Source organism: Diadema setosum, chromosome 7 (genome assembly GCF_964275005.1).
Source record: "Diadema setosum chromosome 7, eeDiaSeto1, whole genome shotgun sequence".
NCBI lineage: Eukaryota > Metazoa > Echinodermata > Echinoidea > Diadematoida > Diadematidae > Diadema > Diadema setosum.
Window position 1 is genome coordinate 16919477 of NC_092691.1, and position 25661 is coordinate 16945137.

General features: G+C 36.3%; 1 protein-coding gene across 1 annotated transcript in view; it reads right to left on the reverse strand.

Annotated features, from left to right (window-relative positions):
- Positions 1 to 1243: 1243 nt before the first annotated feature.
- LOC140230922 (nonsense-mediated mRNA decay factor SMG5-like) overlaps positions 1244 to 25661 on the reverse strand; it is a 51833-nt gene continuing 27415 nt past the window's right edge. The window contains exons 15-21 of the mRNA XM_072311062.1: positions 24124 to 24285; positions 18841 to 18948; positions 13523 to 13679; positions 12336 to 12426; positions 9433 to 9513; positions 8413 to 8679; positions 1244 to 1785 (exon numbers count right to left, since the gene is read on the reverse strand). Of these exons, the coding sequence (XP_072167163.1) occupies positions 8454 to 8679; positions 9433 to 9513; positions 12336 to 12426; positions 13523 to 13679; positions 18841 to 18948; positions 24124 to 24285 (825 nt within the window). The 3' untranslated portion in view covers positions 1244 to 1785; positions 8413 to 8453. The remainder of the gene's footprint in view (positions 1786 to 8412; positions 8680 to 9432; positions 9514 to 12335; positions 12427 to 13522; positions 13680 to 18840; positions 18949 to 24123; positions 24286 to 25661) is intronic.

Below are 25661 nucleotides of genomic sequence, written 5' to 3' on the forward strand. Positions count from 1 at the left end.
GTTCCAATTAGTCCATTACTTTCATAAAAATAAATGAAAATGCACCATAATCCATATGCATGCGTAAACGCTCGCTAGCTCCGGTCCACGTACGTGTTACATGTACAATGTACGTAGCTATAGCCCGCGCTCGTAATTCGATTTTGGGTCGGGTTGACCCGGTTTGAAAATTGATTTTAAAACGATGATTTTTCTCTCTTTTATGGAATGGTATAGACAAAGAGCAACAGGTGAGGTATGTTACGGTTATAACTTGTACTTGAAGTCATATTGGACCTGTTTTATGCAGTTTTGATTTTCGTGGGTTTGCAAATGTGGGCTAGTACCTTTAAGTAGATGTGTAATGACACACATAAAACTGAGTAAAGCATGAATCAACCAGCTATACCAAATTCTTTCCACAGTTGGAACAACACACACTTTTGATTCCTTGCCACACAGAGCAGCTATCAACAAGGACAAAAACAGCTCTGCTTAAATCCCACATTGCATAAGTCAGCGCATTAGCACAGATGGAAAGTTGGAGCAGGCAGATGGCATATGGCTCTGAATCCAAAGTGATCCACTGCATCATGGCGAGCACATATCTGGAAGACCCCTTCAGTGACATTCCCTTTTAAGACTTGAATGAACCAACATGCAAGAGCAGCATCCATGTGACATGAACCAATGTGATCTACAGTTAAACTTGCTTTACATAATAAGTAGACCACCCATAAGTCGAATAATCGCATAGGTCTTTTCAAGTCCTCTTCTCTTTATATTCTATTGATTTTAATCCCTCATAAGTCAAATTTTCTCGACGTCAAAGCTATTTCTTCAGTCCAAATAGATTTGACTTAGGCAAGTTTGACCGTATTGTGTTGTCTTCAGACATGAGGCAACTACTTATCCAATGCCAGAAGTAAAAGCACCATTCAGAGGATGAGGGTTTGAGTTGGACACACGTTTATCACCCACGCATGGGTGAGCCCAATAGTGTGGACATACCCTATATGTTTTCACAGCTATAAAGCAACTAGGAATTTGGTAGGCACAGCACCTCAAATAAAGACAATATCATTTGAACATCTTGCCTGAATTCCATAAAAAGATACTCAGATAAGACACTGAAATAAAATGAAATACACTTTTGAGTTTGAGGATAAATACTCGTTTGCATCAAAACACTGAACCTTGAATTTCGTTTTTACAATATACTTTTTTGTTATTACGTTATTCAGCCTTTACTCTGTAGAAAAAAAAAAAAAAAGCCTAGCATATGCTTAGGAAATAAATGGTTCAAATCCTAATAAGGCTCCACGTACAGGAATGTTTTGAACATAGTTTGATGCTTGTGGAGCAGGTAATTCCTCAGTCTAAAATCTCAGAGGACATTGGTTCAGGATTTTTCCAGGGGTCTCAGAACCTGATCTACAGAACCTGATCTACAGAAGACAAATAAGGAAGCTTTCAGTAATATAATATGGTGAACATGAGTGCATATGTCTGAAGTGTCACAAATTTATTATACAGTCATGTAATTTTAAAGTTAGCACATGCTTAATAACTTTAAGATAGTTTGATTGATTCAAATTGCCAGTCACTGCCATTAGCCATGGACAAAATTTAGAAGTTCAGATGGACATGGTGACCATTAGAGAAAAGTGGCAAGCTGATAAAGCTTACAGCCATCATGAGCTGGGTCAAGCATAGGATTGGATATTTTAAAGTGATGCCAGAAGTACATCTCAGCTCCATGCTGCAATAACCATCTTCAGTTGTCCTTGCAGCATACTTGATGACCTGCAGGTGATGTAAGAGATAGACAATGAGACAAAATGAACTTGAGGAGTTTGTTAGCCCTGTGACCTTTTTTTTTTCTCACTACATCAGAACTGAAACTTTCCTTCCCTTCATTATAAACAATTGATTATGGGTTCCCTGAATTGGGGCTATGAATAATTATATTCTTGTACAATTATTCTTGTAGTTATCTACTTATATTATATATATATATATATATATATATATATATATATATATATATATATATATATATATATATATATATATATATATTTACAGGGCTCGACACCAACGGTGGCCCGGTGGCCCGGGGCCACCAAAAATGAAAGTCGGGCCACCAAATTTCCCAAAAGGGCAAATTTGGTGGCCCGCCTCGGGCCACCAAAATTTTTTGAAAAGTATGTCAATAAATTAGTAACTTTTTGCGCCGGAAATTAGCAGTTAAATTTGTTTAAAGGATGGATGAAAAGGACTGAATGAGTGCCTGAGAGTGAGTGTTGCAAGTTTGTTGAAGTTTATTTATGAGTAGATATGTCAAACTTCTAATTCTTACTATCATAAAACTTAAATATTTGACTCATTAAAAAAAAAGGACTTTTAATGTTTTTTATTGTTTTTTTCGGGACACCAAATTTTTCTCTCGGGCCACCAAAAATTTGAAATTTAGGATTTTGGTGGCCCCATTGGGCCACCAAACAAAAAAGTTAGTGTCGAGCCATGATATATATATATATATTCTTTTTTTATTATCATTATTATTATTATTTATTATTATTATTATTATTTTTTTTTTTTTTTTTTTTGGGGGGGGGGGGAGTCATCATTCTGGCTACATATTTGATTAAGTTTAGGAGAGAAATGAAGGTTTAGTACACAGGTAAGTTTTCAATACAGTTCAATCTGGACCAAATTTTACAGATCCTGAGAGTAACATTGAAACTGATGTTGATGTTGTTACAATGCAGCAACTGATTGCTTGAAGTAGCATTTATATCCAATCACTGGTTACTGTAAAATGATGAATGTTCGTGTGCATTTTAATTTCGCGAATTTCGTGAGCGCCAAGATTCGCGAAATTAAAATGCATGAGAAAGTTCTTGTCTACACTATATGCATTAAATGCCAGTGGCAATTCGCGAAAATTTCATGCCGCCAAAATGGCCGTCGGCTCCAATTAGCGAAAATTTCATGCCGTGAATATATCTATGCCATTCTATCTGTCAACACAAGTGGATTGATGAAACCAAAATGGACTGCTTATCTGCATGTTTTTAAATTATCTCACTTCCTTTTCTCTACGACTGATTGAATTGTTTTGTTTTATAAGAGCATTGAATGTTTACCATGAAGCAACCACAAGACCTATGGCTGCAAGTCTCACTGATGGACAAGGCAAGGAGAATAATGTACCTTGCCTAGAGGCATAACCACTGCAGCCAGGGGACTCGTAACAGGAATACTGTGATTGATAGTCTGTGGTCTTATCCGCTGCACCACAAAATCCCCTCCATATTCTTTCTTGTTCTCTCTTCTTGTCTTTAATCTATCTATATTAAACTGAAATACATGAAAACAGATATTTGTGCTTCCATTAGTAAATCAAAATATCTCTCTAAAAAATACTCTAACCAGATTGCTTAGCATACTTTATATCCGCTGGATACATTACTCACAATCTCTTTACGCTTTCGCCCCTAACACATTCTATTCCTGTATAATCTGCACTCTAGTATCTTGGAAACAAAAACATTCCAAAAACTAAAAAAAATGCAGATAAAACAGCTAATCCTCTGATTATCAAATCATGGACTATCATTGGCACCAATTTGCTTCACATGAGCTTCTGTCCACTTTATAATATCTTCACATTGATAAAGTTTTCTCTCCTCTCATTTCTTGGCTCTCTCTTATCTCTAATTTTTCATCCACAACTCCAACCTCTTATCTAGTCATCTATCCCTACACTAATATAAGTACCTACCTCCTTTTCCTCTTCCCATTCACATCAGTTTGAATCTATATGTATTTGAGAACTCAATTACAATGAGTATGCTTATTTGGGTGCAATATTTTGATGGTGTAAACCACTCAATTCTGTTCTTGTCCTATGTTCTTAATCTCCTGTTACTGATCTAACTTGACATGTGGATTCTACTCACACAATATATTTCATGTGCTTCCTCAAAACAAAACAAAACAAAACAAAATAACACAAAACTTCCTTCTCTGAAAATTCATACTTTCTACTGACACTGTGAACATCTCAGAAATCTAATATGTGCATGGCCCTACATGTAAATGGGAATGATGCATGCTCTGTTGTGAAGTGATATAATTACAAAGTTCTAGAAATGTTGCCATGGCGACATGATGTTTCATGATGATACCTTGAGTCACTTTCGAGATATGGAGGAAGAAGTGAAATTTAGCACTTTCACTTGACTTTTGACCTTTTGGCAAGAAAGTTCCCACAGAATCTCTATTGGGTAATACATGTATATACATGTATGTATGAAGTTTCAAGAAAAATCCTGCAGGCATTGCATAAATAGGAGGGAAACAGCAAAAATTTCAGGAGTCGACCTTGACTTTGACCCCCTGACCTTTGACCCCCAAATTCCCTAGATAATCAATGCCAGTCAGTACATGCATACCCAGTATGTACTAAGTTCCATGAAGATACCTTGAACCATTTGCAAAATATGGAGGAAAAAAGTGAATTTTTAACATTTTCACCTGACCTTTGAACTTTGACCTCATGACCCAAAACTCTCTCTGGAGAATCTTTATTTGGTAGTAGTACATGTATACACTTAGTTTCAAGAAAATACCTTCAGGTATTGCATAGATATGGAGGATACTGTAAAATTTTGAGCATTTGACCTTGACCTTTTGACCTTTGACCATAAGCATGTGCACCTAAAGTTGATATGCACAACTTCACCCACTCATACATATACATGCCAAGTTTCATTAGGATACCTCAAACAGTTTATTAATTATGCTGTCCACAAAATTGATTACAGACGGAAGGACGGATAGACACACAGACAAAAAACCCAAAAACATAATGCCTCTGGCGACACTTCATGGCGGAGGCATAAAAACTTAACATCACATATAATCCTCGAGCTTGAGAGTAATAGACAGAGCATCCCATTATAGCAAATACAGTTTTCTGACACTAAACAAACTTTTATATCAAGGTGATTGAAGACTGTAACTTATGGCTTCATTTCAAAGGAGTGGGAATAAACAGCAACTAAAATACCATGGACTTTCGATAATGTAAGTAATCAGGTCAGACTCTAGATGAAAATTTGTTTGAATTCCTTACAGATGGTTTGTACACCATTGTTCAACTTCTCACACATTTTGCCCATCTGCATCAGAATAATACACAAATTAATCAGCAGAAATGAGTAGTCTTTGGTAAAGCACACACATTTTCCTCTAGCAAGCTATCAGGTCCACAGCTAAATCTTCATTTCCCACTCATAAACTTGACCCCTTCCCAACCTGTTCCCTCAAAGTGTAAGAGAGATTTTGCCCTGTGCAGTCAACCTATATTTTCAACAGAGATGCTGGTCAAAAACATCCCAACATATCATGTTTGAAGAGCAGTAAATTTGATTCTGAAGAACAAAAACACTATGATAGACTGCTGCACTTATTGTCTAAAACTTTGTCGCGAGTGTGTGGCTGTCTCTCACGTGTAATGTTATTTGGCAGCAAAATGCTTTTATTCTATCATACACTCCGCACATCAACACAGCAACAGATGTGAGATGCCTTACCCATGGGTATGTCATGCTCTTCCTCTCACACTTGACCTGGTTCAAGAAGCATACCAGAAAAAGTTGATTTCTTTTCACTAATTGACACCACTTGTCACAGTACCTAACTCAACACGGCACAGCATGAAACCAGCTTTCAAAGTACTGCCCTTCACTGTCTTGACTCACACTGTGGGTCATTCTTTGTCTGTCCTGATGCCAGCCAAATAACAACTACAAACACTGGATGCCAAAGGACACAGTGATGGAACTTTTGCTGCTCATAAAATACTCCTCACTGTAGGCGTAACATCATCACAAGACACAGTTTTTCTCATGAAAACAAGGCAGATTGGGGAAGGATTTTCTTACAAGGCACTGCATTACATCTGAAGGTGTTAGAGAATGTAGTACTAGTATATAGCTATCACATTATTCACAATCTATGAGTCCTGAAAATTTTACACCACTCATACAAATGTAAGAATTTGACAATGGCATACACATTCTGATATTTCAATTCAAAAGTGACACTGGAAGTACAGAATAACTACTTCTATGAGATATTATGTGCAAACCACTCACAATGACATGGAAAAGAATATCATCAAAATGTGACTTTTGGTATTAAATGAAATGTTTGTCTTTCTTAAATGATGTCAAATCATCCAATTAATTATATGGCTACTTGAAATGGTACCACATTCTGGCAAAATATGAAATAAATATTGAAGTTGGCAAGATAGTCTCCACAGTAATTGAGTTCAAGCATACTCATTTCCAAAATAAGAATTCATTAATTTCAAATCAATCAGTAATTAACTCTGATTATTCCTTAATGAATCAATTAGGAATCAAGAAGCATACCTAAATCATGAGTGATAAATTTTTCACAAATTCATGATCATTTTTTTCCCATACAATTTCAAAAAGGTTTTAGGGAACTCACAATGGCAAATTATGTTTAGTGTCTTACAAAGCGTAAGCAGGGCCAGTAACACCAGCACAAATTGTTGGTACCAAGTGAAATCATTATACCTATTTTCAGGGTCTTAAACTTTTCATTATTGTCATTTTCCATCTTTATTTTTATTCTTCTCCTCAACATTGTAATAATTTTACTATCATTATCATTACCATCATCATAATCATCATCATCATAATCACATTACCATCAACTGACATCGATAGGATTACTACTGCCATTCTTGATTACGTAGTATGAATGTTGATATCCGTATAGTCAACAGTTGTAGCGATTACACAATTAAATTAACTGATCATACTGTAAAGGGAACATTACCTGTATATCCTTATCTTGTATGAAACAAATCATGACCAACAGTAGCCTAAAATCAGACACACTGTCTATGACATGCTGCAGGGGTGGGCAGCACAGCTCAGCATTTCTGCAGTTCACAGCCAAGAGGAAGTGATGAGGCGGGGTGGGGGCACAGTGGGCAGGTTGCAGGAAATTGCATGGGAAGCATTGGGAGGCAAAGCCTTGTCAACACAAGACACCCGAGAGCTTTTACCGAGACAATCACACTTTGGGAAAGAAGGAATCATGCTCTCTCTCTCTCTCTCTCTCTCTCTGTCCCTCCCTCTCTATATATATTTCTCTTTCTCTCTCTATCTCTCTCTCACCACTCACTATAAACTCTCACACACCAACATGTTAGTTTGTACATCCTGTATGTAGTGTTCATTGATAAGTTTGGATTATGACATGAACATGAAGACTTCATGACCTCTCTTTTTTTTTTCTTCTTCTTCTTTTTTTACAGCTATTGATCCCCTAAAGATTAAACGAAATGAACTAAAAGGAAAACGTATGAATGCTGGCAGCTGCTGCCAGTGTGTCTCTGAAGGCTATATGGTGATTATCAAGGGTGGCTGATTAAAGATGAAAGGGAACTTGGCAATGGGATACATTGGAGAATATAACCTTAATCTGGGTCAATCTCTCTTAGGCCACATTCATTCATGATGCATTATTGCATGCAATTTTAAATAGAAACAGAATCAGACTTAGAATCTGACAGGAATCTGTCATTCTTCTTTCTAATATTGATGAAGGCTATCCAAGGCCATCTTCCATGCAGAGGCAAGAAAGCAGTATAACAAGTACAGTGTATAACCCAGACTTCAATTTGCAGGAAAATTGCTCCTTGGTTTTAAGAATTATGAATATTACTGATGGTAATGACAGTCAAAACAAAAATAATGATAATAGCAGTAGTACTTGTACCATGAGTTGTAGATGTAATATTAGTAATAAAAATATCAGTAACAATGACAATAATAATAATAATAATAATAATAATGAAGAAAAAAATGCAACTTAATACTATTACTACTACTTGGTACTGCTACTACTTAAATGATTTGAATATTGACAACAATAATGATAATAATGATAATGAAATGACAATTATAACAATACAACAATATGATGATGATGATGATCACGATGGCAAGAGTAACGGGGTATAAATTTTCTTCAATTTGCTTCCATTTAAGGACAATAATCAGTAATACTTCACTGGTACAGTGTGCCTCCCAAATCTTTTGTAAAGCAATTTCTGCCCTCACATTGTATAGAAACTCTGTATTAACACTAGCACTCCTCAATATCTCCTTGCTGCATTCTTCACGAATGCACCATATTCTTCTTATTTTTCCCATGATATAGAGTCGAACTACTCATCCAGCTTGAATTCATGTATAATGAAATACAAAACTTTGACATCCTTAAACTCCCTTCTCTTATCTATTTTCAAATGCACAAAGGATACTAACATACATGTAAATTAAAATTCAAAACATGCAACTGATGTAAGCATACCTGATGACAAAACATATATCATGTCTTCTTTCCTGTGACAGTCAGACACGAGCCTGCCATTTTGCCATAAACTCTTTGGCTGTTGTGACATCCACCCCCACATTCAGCAGCCTACTGATGGTTGTCACGACGATGGGGTTTTCCACTGGTTCCCGGTCAGTGAGAAGAGTGACCATTCTGCTGGGGCAGGGGCTACTCATTTCAGCGAGGATCGGACTGCCATGCACAGCAAAGAAGTGAGCACACTCTGCAATACTGCAAAAAGTCCTGCAGGGTGGCAATGGTAACAAAATTATATTAACGCTACATACACAAACTTATGTATTGTCGGGTGGGAACCAGAAGGGCATTATTGAGTTCTAAGATTTGAGTGCAAATAAGAAGGTTTATTTAATCAAATATGGGTAGATTTAAAAGCATTGTTCACTGTCAACATCAATTGCATGTGATAGTGAATGTATATGTGCGTCAGATGTGAGTGAGGGTCATAGTGTTATATTAAATGAGTTAGTCAAATACCGGTTAGTGATTGGCTAAACACAGTCACGTGATGGAGGTACATTGGTTATGTGCGCCCATGGGCAGAGCATTTTTGTAATGTTCTCCCATGGGAAAACATTTTCACGTAACAAATGACAAACGATACCAAACGATTGAATGATCATATTTTTCACGCAATCGACAGGATAAATTTGCTTATTCCATTATACAATGTAAAAAAGCAGATGACCGATTATTGTAATGCATACTAAAGTATGATAATTTGACTAACCCATATAATATAACAGATGATGACTTCTGTTGTCGGGAACATGTACTAAACGTTCCACCCTCAGGGTTTGAAATGCTATTTCGGGAGGCTATAAGTCCCTCAATAGCATTTCAAACCCTTTGGGTGGAACATTCGGTATGTTCCCTCCCTCGCCAGTCATCATCTATATAATGTGTCTTTTTTTGCATACTTCAGTTCAAGTGTATGACAGATGGTGAAACTTGCCTGTATATTTGGCTACACCTCACCTGACACTTTGGTCATCAGTCTTGGCAGTGGGTTTATCCTCAAAGGGCATACTTTCATCCTCCTTCTGAGCTTTCAGATACCTGTGATCAGACAGAGAACTCTGGTCAGCCATTTTTGAGAGCTTTTCTGTCAATGGGGGTGACCATGTACAGGCAGTGTGGATGAAACAGTCATTACACGACATTGTTAAAACATGTGACTTCAAAAAAAAAAAATAATAATCAGTAACTATACACAAACATGCATCGTGTGACTATTGCATAGATTATCTTTCCAATTTCTTACAGGAGACTAACTAACTGAAAACAGAACAGTTTTACAAAGGACTATGCCTCACAACATGATCTTAAAATCTAGAAGTATCTCATAAAAAATTTGTATTCATTGCTTAGCTATCTTCATCAAGTTATTGTCCAGCCATTTTTAAAGATTATCTCTTACTTTGCAGTATAAGAATTTTCTGATTGTGTTTTGTTACATAATGTAAAATAAAACTAGGCATACTGAGCGGTTTCTCTCAAGACTTATAAAATCTTATGACTACTGTATCTATGAGTACATTGAGGCTTAAAAAGTGACCACGATACAAGTTGATTTAGAAGAAAATATTTACAACTAGAAATGTCGCTATGGCGACTGGTATGCCTCCGCCATAATGCATGATTCTCCTAATAGGTCTATAGTACATGTGGACAATGTGTGATTACATTTTCACAAAATTGGCAAAATATTAAAATGACATGTTTGTCACAAATGTATCGAATGTTCACCTTCCTTGACCTATGTTTAATTGGATGAATAGGAGAGCATGTATTTGGGGATTTAAGAACTTTGACTTGACTTTGACCCTTTCATAAGTTTACGCACTTATGTAATTTTCAAGGTATGGAGAAAAAGTGCAATTTCTGTATTGAACAGTAAATTGTTATCATTTTCATCTGGCCTTTGATTCATAAGAGAATCACTGTCAGGCAGAACATACACAAATATGTACTGTTTCAAGACAACTTGAGAAACTTCCCAGATATGGAGAAAGAAGTAAGTTCAGCACTTTCACTTGATCTTTGACCTTTTGACCTTTGACCTTCTTAGCAAAAAAAAAAATCCCAGAGAATCTCTAGTGGGTTATACATGCATACATCAAATTTAAAAAGAAATAATTAATCCTGCTGGCATTGCATAAATATAAGGAAAATAGTAAAATTTTGAAGTATTGCCCTTGACCTTTGACCCCTGACCTTTGACTCCATGAACCCCAAATTCAATAGATAACCACTGCCAGTCAGTACATGCATATATACTTTGTTCCATAAAAATACCTTGAACAATTTCCAAGATACAGAGAAAAAAGTGAAATTTTAACATTTTAATTGACCATTTGACCTTTGACCTTTTGACCCCAAACTTTCACCAGAGAATCTTAATCGGGTAATACATGTATACACTAAGTTTCAAGAAAATATCTTCAGGAATTGCATAGATATGAGGGAAATAGTGAAATTTTAAGCATTTGACCTTGACCTTTTGACCTTTGACTTTGAGCATGTGCACCCAAAAGTTGATAGGCACAACTTCATCCCCTAATACACATACATGCAAAGTTTCATTAGGATACCTCAAAAGGTTTTGATAGTTACCCTGTCCACAAAATTCATTACGGACAGACGGAAGGACGGACGGAAGGACGGACGGACGGACAACCCGAAAACATAATGCCTCCGGCACCACTTCGTGGCGGAGGCATAAAAACAAGCCCTTTATGGGTAAACAAAGAAAAGAGAAATGTAAAAACATATTTTAGAAACACCTATACAACTTCAGCAATATATTTCTATGTATGCTTCAAGTGGTACTTGGTGATAAAGAACAAAAAAAAAAAATCTTCACTGCAATTTTCCTATCTATGCTGACCACATTTCAAGAGCTATTCATGGTACAGCACCAGTGTACCTACAGGAGTTTGTAGTATAAAATCATCATCTCAAACATTTTACAATTTCCAAAGTTCGCAGGATCAAAAACTGTTGAAATATCCTTCAGGGAAATCAAAAACTACCCATGAGCGTTCATGTATGCTGCTCCGAAATTATGAAATAATCTCCTTCTGTTTGTAAGGCAAGCAACTACAGTTAATGGGTTTAAGCCCAGGTTTATTCAAGCGTATGGCGCAATGTGTCCAGCTGATACCATTTGCTGACTTTTGCTAGTCACCCGGGGCAAAACCACAAGGGGTCAGCATTATTCACCAGTTTTCTTGTGTGGGTGGGTAGGGGACCACTTCACTTCGTTAGCACCCTAAGCTTTGCAACTAATAAATGAACTGGGATCTTTTACATATGTGAGTCATGGCTAACTCACATAAATGGGTCCTCCATTTAACGTTCTACCTGAGGGAGAGAGTGTTTTGCCTCTTGCCAGCGGGGACAGAATACTTGCACACAACGTTGCTCAGTGAGACTCAGGAATCGACCCCTGGTACCCTTGAGTGTGGAGGCAGATGTGCTACCAACTGAGCCATATCCACCGCCCAAGACAAGGTTAAAAACTCATCTTGTGAAGAATACCACTTAGATTTCAATATTACCTACTATAATCATGACTACTATTTTGTAATGCGCATCAGGGTATATCACACTACACTGTAGCTGCGCAATTCACATATCCTTCATTTTTATTATCATTATCATCATTATCATCACACAAGGTGATAAACAGACATACGTAAATGGAGAAGGGTAGTTCTTTTGTTAGCTCTGCCCTGTTTGGTTTTCCTTCTTATGTTTTATCCAGTGTGCATGTGACAAATGCTGTCATATCGATAAAGCTTTTCTCAATGTTAAGAGCCACATTCAGAGTGCATGGTACAGTCATTGGGCAACAGAAGATCAAATTGGACACTTACCTGTTGCCATTTTGAAATTCTCTTTCCATGAATTTAATTGCATCACGGGCTCTGGCCTGGCTTTTCTTGTTGACATCGAGTTCAGCAATGACTGGGGATAGAGAGACAACAAATAGCATAAAACTTACAATACATGACAAAACAATCACTTACAGTGGCAGCTGATGCACTCTTAAGCATATCTACACATTCAATGTCTAAACCACTTTTCACATTTATTTGGTTTGGTTTATTTGTAATGACAAAATGATAGAATTACAATGATAAAAAGAGGTACAAAAATGCAATATCTATGTTTTTGATAACAATATATATTTACAAGACATCTGACAATATATCATGAAATATGATGTAATCAAGGCCTTGAGAAGAGTAAGCTTACAACAGAAATAAGATTGGAATTTTCATGGGGGGAAAAAATGTGTATGTGCATGTGTGTGTGTGTGTGTGTATTTTTTCACAAATTAACTACAAGGTATAAGTGTTCATTTTAAAATGATTGGGCATATGCATGCAAGCGGGGAGGGGGCTTCAAGATGACATATTAATTGTACAAATGTATCATACAATGGCAGCCATCAGGTAAGCTAAGTAATTAAGTTCAATTCAAGGTCATGAAGTAACCACACAATTTATTGAACTCATTGTTCAAGGTAGGTGAAAATTACCATGACCAATTACAAAGAAATGTTTGAAAAATTATGGGGATACTCATAGATACTACTTTCCTTAATAATGTAAATGTTGAGATACTGCTTAACAAAATGGAGTGTTAAAAGAAGGATACGTATGAAATGTAATAGATATGAAATAAGACACAGAAAAAGATTATATTATATAAAAATCTATAATGAAACTGAGTTGTCAATATATAACCATGAATGTAAGTATCGGAAAAAGACAAGGGCAAGAATAACCATCTCTTTCAAATTTCTACCAAAATGAAATTTACACAGGTATGGAAATATGAGGACTGAAAAGGCACTAAAAGGCAAGGACAGTAATCATCAATAGAGGACAATCATCAATGACAGTGACAAGGACACAGGACAAGGAAACAGACGCTTTTGATTAGTTAAATAGGCTGTTAGATCCTTAGAGAGACAAGGAGAGAGAGAGAGAGATGAGGCCTGCTTCAATCTCCCATTCTCTGGGTTAGATGAAGGACTTGTATCTCTGATGCTCACCTGCCTTCGGTATGACTACAATGAAGCGTGATGTTGCCACGAGTGACCGCAGCGTAGCGAGCTGATTGGTCAGAACAGCAGTGACAGGGATCAAGAAGGGTGAAAGGGGGTCATCCTCCATCGGATCAATTGTGCCTTCCAGTTGGTTCACCTCTGACTGTGGAATTGAACGAAATGAAGTCCTGTCAAATTCTACACTGTATAGTATGTCCTAAACAAAAATTACAACAGGAACCTCCGCAACGATAACTTCAAAAAGAGTGAATCAATCCAAATACAATTTCATTCAATTTGCTTCAGTGGTCAAAGACAAATGAGAATCTTTGTAGAGCAGGTCAGGAATCCCTTCCCTCCAAGTTCTGTCCATTGTATTCACACATTAATATGCAGTTCCAAGAGCATCCAAATGCATCAAAACCTGTCCACAGCAAACAGCAGCCACCTGTCATATACAGCCACTAAAAACCCCCCTCCCCAGGAAAAACCATGTTCGAGACCTTGTGCAAATTAGCAATCAACCACCAAGTTTGTATCACGCAATAGATTTTCAGCGGTATACAGTAGCCATAGACCCACATGTAGCTGCAGCCAAGCTGATAATTCAGTGTGTTTTTCTGCTTTGCAGCCATACTAGTTGAGCATGGTGAAAAGTGCGATAGTCACTACCACTGCATTCAGTTGCTATTCAGGCCTAGTAATGTACTTGTGAAAAGCTTGCTCTTGCATACAAGCTAGCATGCAATAATGCGATCACTAACAGCATTGTCCAATGTAAAAAATGTTATTACCTCATTCATTGGTCTACACTTGACTACTAATACACATACATATACATTGTACATGTACAAATATAATACATGCAAATGTATGCATGGATATGCACAAAATGTCAGACTGCCTGTCTATAAAGGCCACTCTTTTTGTCTCCCTTGGGTGGCCACTATTGACAGGTTTGACAGTGTATCAACATGTATTACTGATATGATAGCTGTCTGTGACAAGTCAAGAAGTGATTTGTGTTTCAATCTTAGATGTGCATGAATACATATATCGTCGCTGGGGCGACAAGACCTCGTATGATCTACAAAATGTCAAATGTTCAGGAGAGCCGAAAAACATGGCAGCCAAAGCACTGTGGCAAATGGGATAGCCTTTCCTTTCACATGCCATGGAGGCTTCATTTTTGGAGTAAGACAGTTGGGATTTGGACAGGACATCACTTAACCCATTATTTGACCATTAATCCAAAAAAAGTCATTTTCACCAAAATTGCAAGTACAAGGTCTTGTCACCCCAGCGACGATATGTGCCTTTCATAATGGTAAGAAAGAATTGGAAATTATGGGTTCATGGTACGCAAACACATACAGTCCGACCTCTCTTATCCGGCGGCCTACCTCTATCCAGATCTCTCTACTATCCAGATGCGATATCACCATGTTGTTGTTGTTGTTGTTGTTGTTGTTGTTGTTGTTGTTGTTGTTGTTGTTGTTGTTGTTGTTGTTGTTGTTGTTGTTGTTGTTGTTGTTGTTGTTGTTGTTGTTGTTGTTGTTGTTGTTGTTGTTGTTGTTGTTGTTGTTGTTGTTGTTGTTGTTGTTGTTGTTGTTGTTGTTGTTGTTGTTGTTGTTGTTGTTGTTGTTGTTGTTGTTGTTGTTGTTGTTGTTGTTGTTGTTGTTGTTGTTGTTGTTGTTGTTGTTGTTGTTGTTGTTGTTGTTGCCGCCGCCGCCGTTGTTTTGGTTCCAATATAATAATTATGGGGAAAGGGGGATTTCAAACTCAAACAAAATTCCTTCACAAAATCATATGGGATTATATATTATTCCCAACATAATTAACATAAATTCACATCAAATTTTCATCTAAATAACATGCATTCAGACATTCACTATCCCCAAATCACTGCAAAAACATGGACAGAAAACTTTTCATTCAATCAGGGCACAGTTAAGGCGATTATTTATTGAGCAAATCATCACAGAATTCTGAATGAAGACCAGCTGATGAGGATGTGACATGTTAACACAAAATTGATGTGTTCCTCTCACTCTCATGAGCATATAGTCAGTCTAACAATGATGACGGAATTCTGAAATTTAGTTTTGTGGACTCATTCTGTTTCTTTCCAAGACCTGCTTGATTCATTCCTCAGTATTTAAGCAGGTGAATCATCCCAAGAGTTTGACAACAAATTAATTTCATATTGGTAAAAAAAAAAAAAAAGAGAGAGAGAGAGAAAAAAAGAGCCCGATTATAATTTTGTGCTTGTAGCAAAGAAAGAGTTTCAGTGTACACTACTTGCAATAGATTACATGTAGTTACCATTGGGTAGGCAGCTGATGTATTAAACGTTGAGTTTCCCATATATCCAGCCAAATCCCTTATCAGGATAAGCATCAGTAACGACATGTCCGGATAAGAGAGGTCGCACTGTAACACACAGACCACTTGCTGCTAATTTATACTGCAGTAAACCATCACAAAGCCAGAGCAATTATTTCCTCATTTAGAAGCTAAGTTATACTACTAGGAGACCTTGAAAAGTCTGGCCATGGCAGTCCTTCAGGAGGTAATAAGCAAAAAGTACTGATGTTCTTGTGGATGGGCAATGCATGAAATGACAGCAAGACTGTGTCAGTCTGTCTTCAAATCTTTGTTAAAGACTTGCCTTTTTTCAAAAGCCTTTGATTAATTTGTTACTTATTTTTTTTTGTGTCTAATCAGTAACAATGTCAGGAACTCTGTTACATCACAGCGCAGTACACAATTGTAGAGTATATTTACATAGTAGCTGCGCTATACAAATTTGTCTAATTATTATTATTATTATTATCAGTCTCACACTGTAGGTTGTTTGCAATGACTGATGTTGCATTTACAATTTTGTCATTATATGCTGCCAAAATTTGGAAAAGTTTGTCAGTTTCTGGATTTTTAGACCACTAAAGAGCTTGTTCAGGCTTAACATCTAGACTACTGTAATAGTTCATTGTATAAAATCTCAGACTCGCAACTACATAAACTCCAGGCAATTCATAACGAAGCTGCAAGAATTCTCACATAACCCCCATTTTGAAGCAGCTACATTGGCTCCCTATCCAATCACACAGAGTTTCGTTAAGATACTGCCATCATTGCCTGTATTCAATGGCACCAAAATATCTCAGTGAGTTCTTGGTAAGGTACGCTCCCTCTCATAATCTCAGATTGGCTCAGAAAAATCTTCTCCAATGTCCTGTCATCACAACTAAGTTTTATGGTGAGCGATCTTATGCTCATGCTGCTCCCATACTATGGAACACTTCCATGTTATAAAGGAAGCTTCCACAGTGTTAAAGATCAAAACTGTTCTCAAAACATTTCTGTTTAAAAAGTATTATGAATGAATTTGGTTTTGCAAACTGCAACATCTATGGTACATGCGTTGCACAGTACATTTCCTTTTTCCATTTTCAGTCCTCTCCCTTAAAGCACATAGAGACACTACGGTACTGATATGTGCTATATAAGCACTGTATCATTATTATCAATAAGTCTACACTGATTGGACCGGTGTGGTGAAAACAATAAACTATGACACTTACAAACATAGGTAGGAGTTTTTGCAAGTGTAAGGTGTCTCTGATATGTTGTAATGCTTACAGGGTTACTACAGTATAAAAACACAAATTTTCATATCTCAGTCTGCCAGTAGCATTTTTAGGGAATTAGAAATAGAAGAAAATACAACAAAACAATGGTAAAGACAGAGTTCATGAATCACGCTGAACTCAATCTTGACTTTTCATCATCCAACATTAGCATAAACTGCCAATTATACACAATGCAACTAGATAAAGCAGAACAAAACAATATCTTTAATGTTAATGAAGTCTGGCACTTTCATCAATTCCTTTATCTGTAATACATCTCAGCCAAATTATTAAAAAGCTGTGTGCTAATTAAAAAAAAACTACTTGGTTCAACCATTTCCTACAGGGACATGACAACTTAAGATGAGTCCACTGACTTCTCTTGTCTATTTCCAATCAAAACATAACACCATGGTTTAAGTCAAGCCACTTTGACTCAGTTCTACAGTCTAAGCTAAACCACTTCATGTTAGAACTGACTTCAAGGAATATACTTCAATACTTCAAGGAACAGTGAGAGATTTTCCTTTAATGGACAGAAATAAGAAGGCTGAGTAATATGCAGTGACAAGGGTCACATTGACATATATGCAAATTACATAATGTCATTATCTCACTAGTCATTTTATGACTCACAATGTTTCTTCCATTTTTGTTTTCATTTTAGGATGGTTTATTTCTCTGAAATACTTGAGCAAATGTAAACAAGTTCTCCCATGAAAAGTCACCATTGGCAATTCATAGCAACCCTGGAAAAAAAAAAAAAAAGAAAGATAGGAGCTCTGAATGAAGAGAGAGAGAGAGAGAGAGAGAGAGAGAGAGAGAGAGAAAAAAAAAGGAATTTTCAATAAAGAATTTCAAATAACTAAATCTTATTTTTGTAGTCTTCATCAGAGGCAAAATAAGATTCTGCTAGGATCAAAAGCTGGGGTTCCTTTTGATTCCATTTTACCCCACTGGCTCACTACTATTGGTTAAGCAGTTTTCAGCAGGTTTTTTTTTTTTTTTTTTTTTTTAATATGTATCTTATTTTTTGGTCTGATTGTAAAGCAACTTTCATTTCTGTTAATTTATTATCAAGTCAATTTGAATCCGCAGTGAAGTTCCATTTTAAGGGTGTAAATATTTCTTTACTATAAGCCATAGGGATGCTAGTAACCATTTAAATGTCTTACAAAATCTAGTTCTTGTTTGAGCACTTCTGCCCTCAACATGCTTTCATACTAGCTAAAATCATTTTTTGAAAAAAAACAAATGTTTGATCTACTAAATATCATGTACAGCGTACAAGTATAATGCAAAATGTGAATGCATATAATGGTTGCCTTTCACGCTCACACTTTTAAGTCTCCCACTCAAAACTTTCATTTGAATATTGTGAACACTTTGAGCTCACTAGATACTTGATAGATTTGCAGAGAAATATTCACTTATGGTATCAGTAGGTTAGTTAGCTGTACTCATGCACTCACATCAAGCGGTACTTACATATCAATGCTTTATGCAATCATTTTAAATTTATAATTTGAAAAGACACTGCGAGGAAAACCATCATTTAGAGTGCACAGACATAGTTATCAAAGAATCGGACATGTAACTAGGGCACATCTTTGTGAGCCCAGTGCTAAAAATGAATCTATTTGATGACTGAAACCAAGGGAGGGAGAAACCAAGGGAGGGAGGACCTACCTGAAGGCGAAGCTGGGCCATTTCCCTCATGACTTTTTCTCTCCGTTCAGCTGCACATGAGGTGGTTTCCTCAACTTTCTGCTCATCCAAATCGATCTTGGCATCTCTCTAGTGAAGAAGAAAAACATGATCTGAACTCTCACTGTTTATAAACAGTAATAAAAGAACTTTGCATAATTCAATTCAATTCAATTCAATTCAATAGTTTCTTTATTTCTATCATCAAAAAAGAAAAAGAGAACATGATTCAAAGTGGTACAAGTTGTTGATTTGTTTTTCATTCGTTTGATACGGACTTTTTTTTTCAAATACAATATAAAGCATATGCACGAATGATGTCCTAACATTGAAAACAAAGTACTGTATACACCATATATTTAATATGTCTAAATTTTCACAAATCGGAACTTCCCGACAATTTCACCAGTGGTTAAATTTGCGATCGTGGAGTACTGTACTGAACGGAGAAATGTATTCGTGTGCGTCACATTTATATCAGGATCAGAGTCATTATTTTCATGTGTCTTTAATTTCGCGAACAGCACCTGACTCGCAAAATTTGCGAAAATAAAAACCTCCTGAAATGTTTGGTGTATACAGTAAATCCCTATCTACTACCAGTTACTGAGAGGAAAAAAAAAAATGCCACAAAACATCTGACATTGAATAAAGGGAAGATGTATTTATAACATCATTCAGAAATTATTTGACACACTAATCTGAAAATGTGGTATTTATGCAATAGCAGTATTACCATGCATGCTTTATAGGTGATACTACTGGTTGCTCCTTGTTCAATGATAACACCATACATACAATTGTATGGTAACTTATTTAACATATTGACAATATGGATACACCTTGTACACAGAGAATAAACTGAATTAAATGGTACCACCATCTTTACTGTAATAATTCAACTCTGGCCCCATCTCCATCTACTACTACTACTACTACTACTACTACCACTACTACTACTACTACTACTACTACTACTACTACTACTACTACTACTACTACTACTACTACTACTACTACTACAATGTAGTAAGTACTATCACTTCTACTACTACTACTACTACATGTACTACTACTACTACTGTTCTATTGTTAACTGGAAAAGTAGACGAGATCGACATGCAAGCAATGAATCAGTGTGTCTGGTGAGTCAGTTTTTTGTTTTTTTTTAGACAAGTACGTCCAAATATGAAAAAAAAAAAAGATTTCTCAATATCATAACAAGCTCCTAATATCAATATATCTAATAGTTGAAACTAACTTGTATGACAATACACAAAACAAGAAAGAACATTTTAATACAACACGTGTAAACAATGTTGCAAAGCTCTTGTCTAAAACTTCCTTGTCAAAAAAAAAAACAAAATGTGGAGTGATCAATATTCAACTCTCTTGATGTAAAGCCTCAGTGACAAAAGATGTACATCTTGTCTCCTTCATTGATAAACATTTATGAACACAGTCGTTAAATCCGCTTCTCTTTAAGTTCCCTCACAATTTAAACATCACAAAAAAGTTTTTATACGTGATTCATTTACTGTAAATAATATACTGTATACGCTATATATTATAGCAAGTCTAACTTTTTGCAAATCGAGACTTCCCAACGGATTTGAGAGTGGTTAAATTCGCGATTGTGGAGTACTGTATCGAACAGAGAAATGTATATGTGTGCGTCACATTCATATCGGGATCAGAGTCAATATTTTCGTGTGTCTTTAATTTTGTGAATAGCGGCTGACTCGAAACATACTGAAAACATGAGGTGTGACAGCAAAACTTACTTAAAGAATACTTTGCTGGTATGTTGTTTTAAAGTTTGAGTGGAGTAAATTCAACAATCCTAACATCATTCTCTAGAAAATTAACAGACTTACGAATATTGAAATAGACAACTTTTAGATGCATACAAACTAGTTATAAAATTGTTTGGTTTTGTGTACATTACTTTCAGCCTGACATAATATAGAGAAGAAGAGATAGAAAGAGTGTGTCTTCACACACACACACACAAAAAAAAATCAAATACCATTTCGGTGCCAAAAGTAGGTAAACACACTGCAGTAGAGCCAGCAAGTGTCTCACTCATGCATCCAGGCAATATGCAGCAGCCTATTGGCTCTTATGGCAGGGCAAACAATGTGGCATGAATTAAAATCTGGCTGTCATATCAGCATGATTCACAACCACACCAGCAACCTGTCGCTCGAATTGAGAGCTATCAATTAAAAAGCCACAACTGCTCGTGTGACTCACTTGGTTACATGGCAAATTACTCATATGTCTGTGGCTCTTGGCACATGCTACTGAAAGAAGTAGAGAAATGCAGCCTGTAATGCATGAAGGCTCCCTATGCTAGTTCACTGTGAGAGCCTGAACTCTATGTGCCATTATCATTCAATTATTTTTCTGCCAGGAAATAAAAGGAAAATCACGAAAATAATACTATACAACAAGTTCATATATGTAAACAAGGAAGCAAATATGAAGATAGATTCATGTTTTGAATGCAACATAAGTAGAGAAAGGTCTCCTCAGGCTTGTGACATCATCAAATACAGGGGAATTTTGGATCGGCACTATCACAACACATTATCTGGGTAGGAGGATATTGATACTCAATTCAATTTGACTCACATTGACAGATATGTCTCTGCTTGTCTTTTGTCATATCAGTCAACTCCCAATGACTTACACATATCTGATCTGTCTGCATTAGATAGTCTCCATTCAGGCTGTACCTAATAATATGACAAGTTCTGTATCATCCTGCTCATTGGCCTTTGGCTGTGCCCTTCAAGAGTTTGTTTAGGATTATGCCTGGTTTGATTAATATTTTCCTTTGCCTTGATGAACATTGGTGCCACGTGGGAAATCCATATCACAAAAAGGTACTTTTGAATATGAGCTACTCTTGAAAATAATCTCGATGTTAGTATTGCACGTTGCCTCATGACGTGCTGAACTGCCATCTCAATCACACACACACACACAGACACACACACACATAAACACATACTCTCACATACACAACCCTTCTTTTTCTAGTAATAAAAATATGTGTATGTATTGTTGCTGTTTTCAATAAATCTTTGCATCTAACTTTTTATCTAAGAGGGGCCCCACACTATACAAGCTTTGTCTTTTTAGTGGGTCCCTTTGTTTTTGTTTTTCTCACACAGTGCTGTTGTGTTTTATCAAAGAAAAAAAGAGAGAGAAAAAATAAGGCCCTATACAATAAATAATTTGCCCCAAATACAGTGCATACTGCAAATTATTACCCATATCAGACATCTGAGCTGTGGTTCTATTAAATTGGATTCCCTCATACTACGTGCTGGATTGTGCACCAGCAGGGAGGAGAGGGGCGAATTTCTCATATTCTATATTTTAATATATATATATATATATAGATATAGATATATATATATTTCACGCCTATGGGATTTGCATGTTGAAAACGAGGAGAATATAGCATGCGGGCACTCGAGCTCCCAGTGAGGAAAATTTGCTGTTGATGACACTCTCTTGCGGAGTAGTTTCACGACAAAGGGCAAATTCCAATCGGTTAACACGTAAAACTAAAGGACGATTGCTGTCACTGTGTGAGCTGGCTGTTTCTACCCCCGCCACATACCCAAGTTTCGCGACAGAGGGCAAATTCCCATAGGTTAACACATAAAAATAGAGGACGATCCCTGCCCCTATGTGAGTCGGCTGTTATACGTAATACGCACACTTGCGTACCTGAGCTGTGTATCGGATGTAGCGTGCATTGTGGTGTAGAGCTCGAGCTGGCGCCGAGTGGAAAATTGTTAACATGAATTGGGATGTTGTAAAAGTTTACATTTATAGTGATTTATGTTACTGCTCAAGATGCCTGAAATGGGTAATGATAATGATATGAACTGAACTGTATTGCCCTCATCTTCGACTCGGGCAATACAAATCTAGTTCAGGCAATAAATGTTGTATCCCCCTCAAGGCCAGTCCATATTACATTATCATTTCACTTTCATTACCTCAGCAACCATTGCAATGTATCCCCACTGTAATTTTTCAATTATTGTTTTCTCTGTATAAACTCACACACATTATTTCTGTCACTGAAGAAAGTGAGATTTCATCGCTGGGGCGACAAGACCTTGTATCGACAAAATGTCAAATGTTCAGGGGAGCAAAAAAACATGGCAGCCAAAGCACTTTATCAGATGGGATAGCCTTCCCTTTGACATGCCGTGGTGGCTTCATTTTGGGGGTAAGACAGCTAGGATTTGGACAAGACATCACGTAACTGATTATCTGACCATTAATCCAAAAAAGTCATTTCACCAAAATTTGAGATACAAGGTCTTGCCACCCCAGCAACGATTTATGTTTATATATTATTTTACTAGGTGGAAAAACAAAATAGATTTAAACTCGAACTTGAATTTGAACTTATTAACAGTGCCAGTAATGCGTAAATCCCCTTTTTTAAATAAATTTTGTTTGGGACATCATCCGAGGCAAGCTCTGCAGTGGCATTTTCCTGTATTCTTTCCCCACTTACAAATCATTTGTGTGCATCTTGATACTAGCTAGGCATTGTGTTATAAATGAAAGTGATCACTATGATATGAAATTGACTGCTTCTTTATTCATTTCAATTCAACACAGTCTTATAGTCCATTTCTGGAAATTCGTTTTGTTGGCATGAATTTGTTTTGTATCTCTTGTTGTATCAGAATATCTTACATTTTATATGTTATTGTACAAACAGAAAAAGATCACAAAAGATCCAAAATCCAATTCAAAAGATCACAGATTATGGAATTGTTTGCATCAGCATCTATTCCTTCTCAAACATTTTCCTTTTTTTTTTCTGTCTATCAGCTGCCAGAAGAATTTGTACAATATAAGACATTTGATTTAATTGGGATAGTCCCTACTTTAATGATATTTATACAGCAATTCCAATCTGTGTAGAATTGTACACTTGACCTCATTGACCTTTTGACTTTGACTGAAAATATCTACATGTTTATCTGAACAGGATATTATCTTTTGGAGTCACACAGTGGCAAGACCCACCACAGCTTCCAGAAGTATTGGCCATATAAAAAAAAAAACAGACAAAAACAAAAACAACAACAACATACAAAAAAAAAAAAAAAACGTGGATTGACATATGGATAAAGAGAAAGACAAGGAAGAAATCTAGTAAAAAGAGCATCTTAGGACTTAAAGCATACCAAGAGATCTCTACAGAGAGAGAATACTCACAGACTGACTGGCACTGCTGGGGGCATGACACTCTTCTCTATCTTCCTTCTGTGTATCTGGAGCTGGACTGCTAAACTGACTGTTTTCATAGAGCAAGCTGATACCTCTGATGCCAGTTAGGTAGTAACCAAACTGTCGCAAACATAATATCCGCACCACCATCTGGGGGACAGAAAATAACAAACGGATTTTATTATATTCTTCTTTCATCAACATTTGTTACAGGGATTCTTACTTGCATGAAATCTTCACTAAACAATTTAACTTCAAAGTTTTCATTTGTTTTGCTCGGCAACATTCCTTTGAACTGAAAAAATGTATTAAACAATTTTGCATATACCAGTAGTACCTAGCAGTCTATTGGGTGTATATCGCTCATTCAGGTCTGCATAATGTCTCAATTATATATTTTTACTCTGAACTCAATAATAATAATAATAATAATAATGACATTTTTATAGCGCATATAACAAATGAATGTTCCCTATGCGCTTTACAATCTCATCAAAAAACATACTGTAATGAGCAATTTACTTTCAATACACACATACATGTACAAAGAAAAAAGGAAATATCAATTCACAAATAGATAAGTCTTTAAAGAAGATTTGAATGAGCCCAGTGAAGCTGAATGACGGATATGTTGTGGTAGTGAATTCCACAATCTTGGGGCAACAACTGAAAAAGACCTGTCACCATAAAACTTTGTATTAACTTTAGGTATGCGGAGAAGGGATCAATGAGGATCCCAATCCTAAAGAATAGCACACTGAAAATGTAAACAATGAATTGTTCTACCATAGTACTGGTACACCATTTTTAAAGCTTAGAGACATATTTCAGCAAATATTTGAGTTGTTTTATTGACAATTTGACTCTGATCTTTATTCCTCAGCAAATATTTGCAACATATCACCTTGGTACACTGCTTTCAAACAAAAATGCTTGCTGAGTTTGATGAAATTATGTCAAATTCATAACTGGGAAATTGTGCATCAAATGACCTTTCACCTAATCTTCCTTGGACTTCCAGAGGCAATCTAGAGATTAGAAGTGACCTTTCACAATCTGACCATGACCTAGGACACTGACTGTAGTCCCACGTTCAAAAGCATTGCTGCATACTAAAGTTGGTGCATGATAGGCAATGAAACCATGCAACATAGTCCATGAGTGATTACAAAACATGAATCTCACAACTCTCTAAATTACCTTCTATCAAATTATTGATAAATTTCTGGTTTTCACCAAAATGCAAAATAACTCATTGTGTTCCTGACATTAAAATCAGAGGTTTATTGACTTAAGTTGCAGCATCAATTGTAACATAAGTTGTAACATAATCAAGCAAAGGCATTCCTTTTCTAAGTCTTTTTTTTTTCTTTTCAAACCAATGGAAGGGTTGCAGAACAAAAATATCTTCATCTCATCTATAAGGTATGTGGTTGAGACTAATGTTACTGCTCAAAGAAAATTTGTGAAACTTTCAAATTCCTTAACTCTAATATCTTTTGAATAATCTTAAGGAAAATTTCACT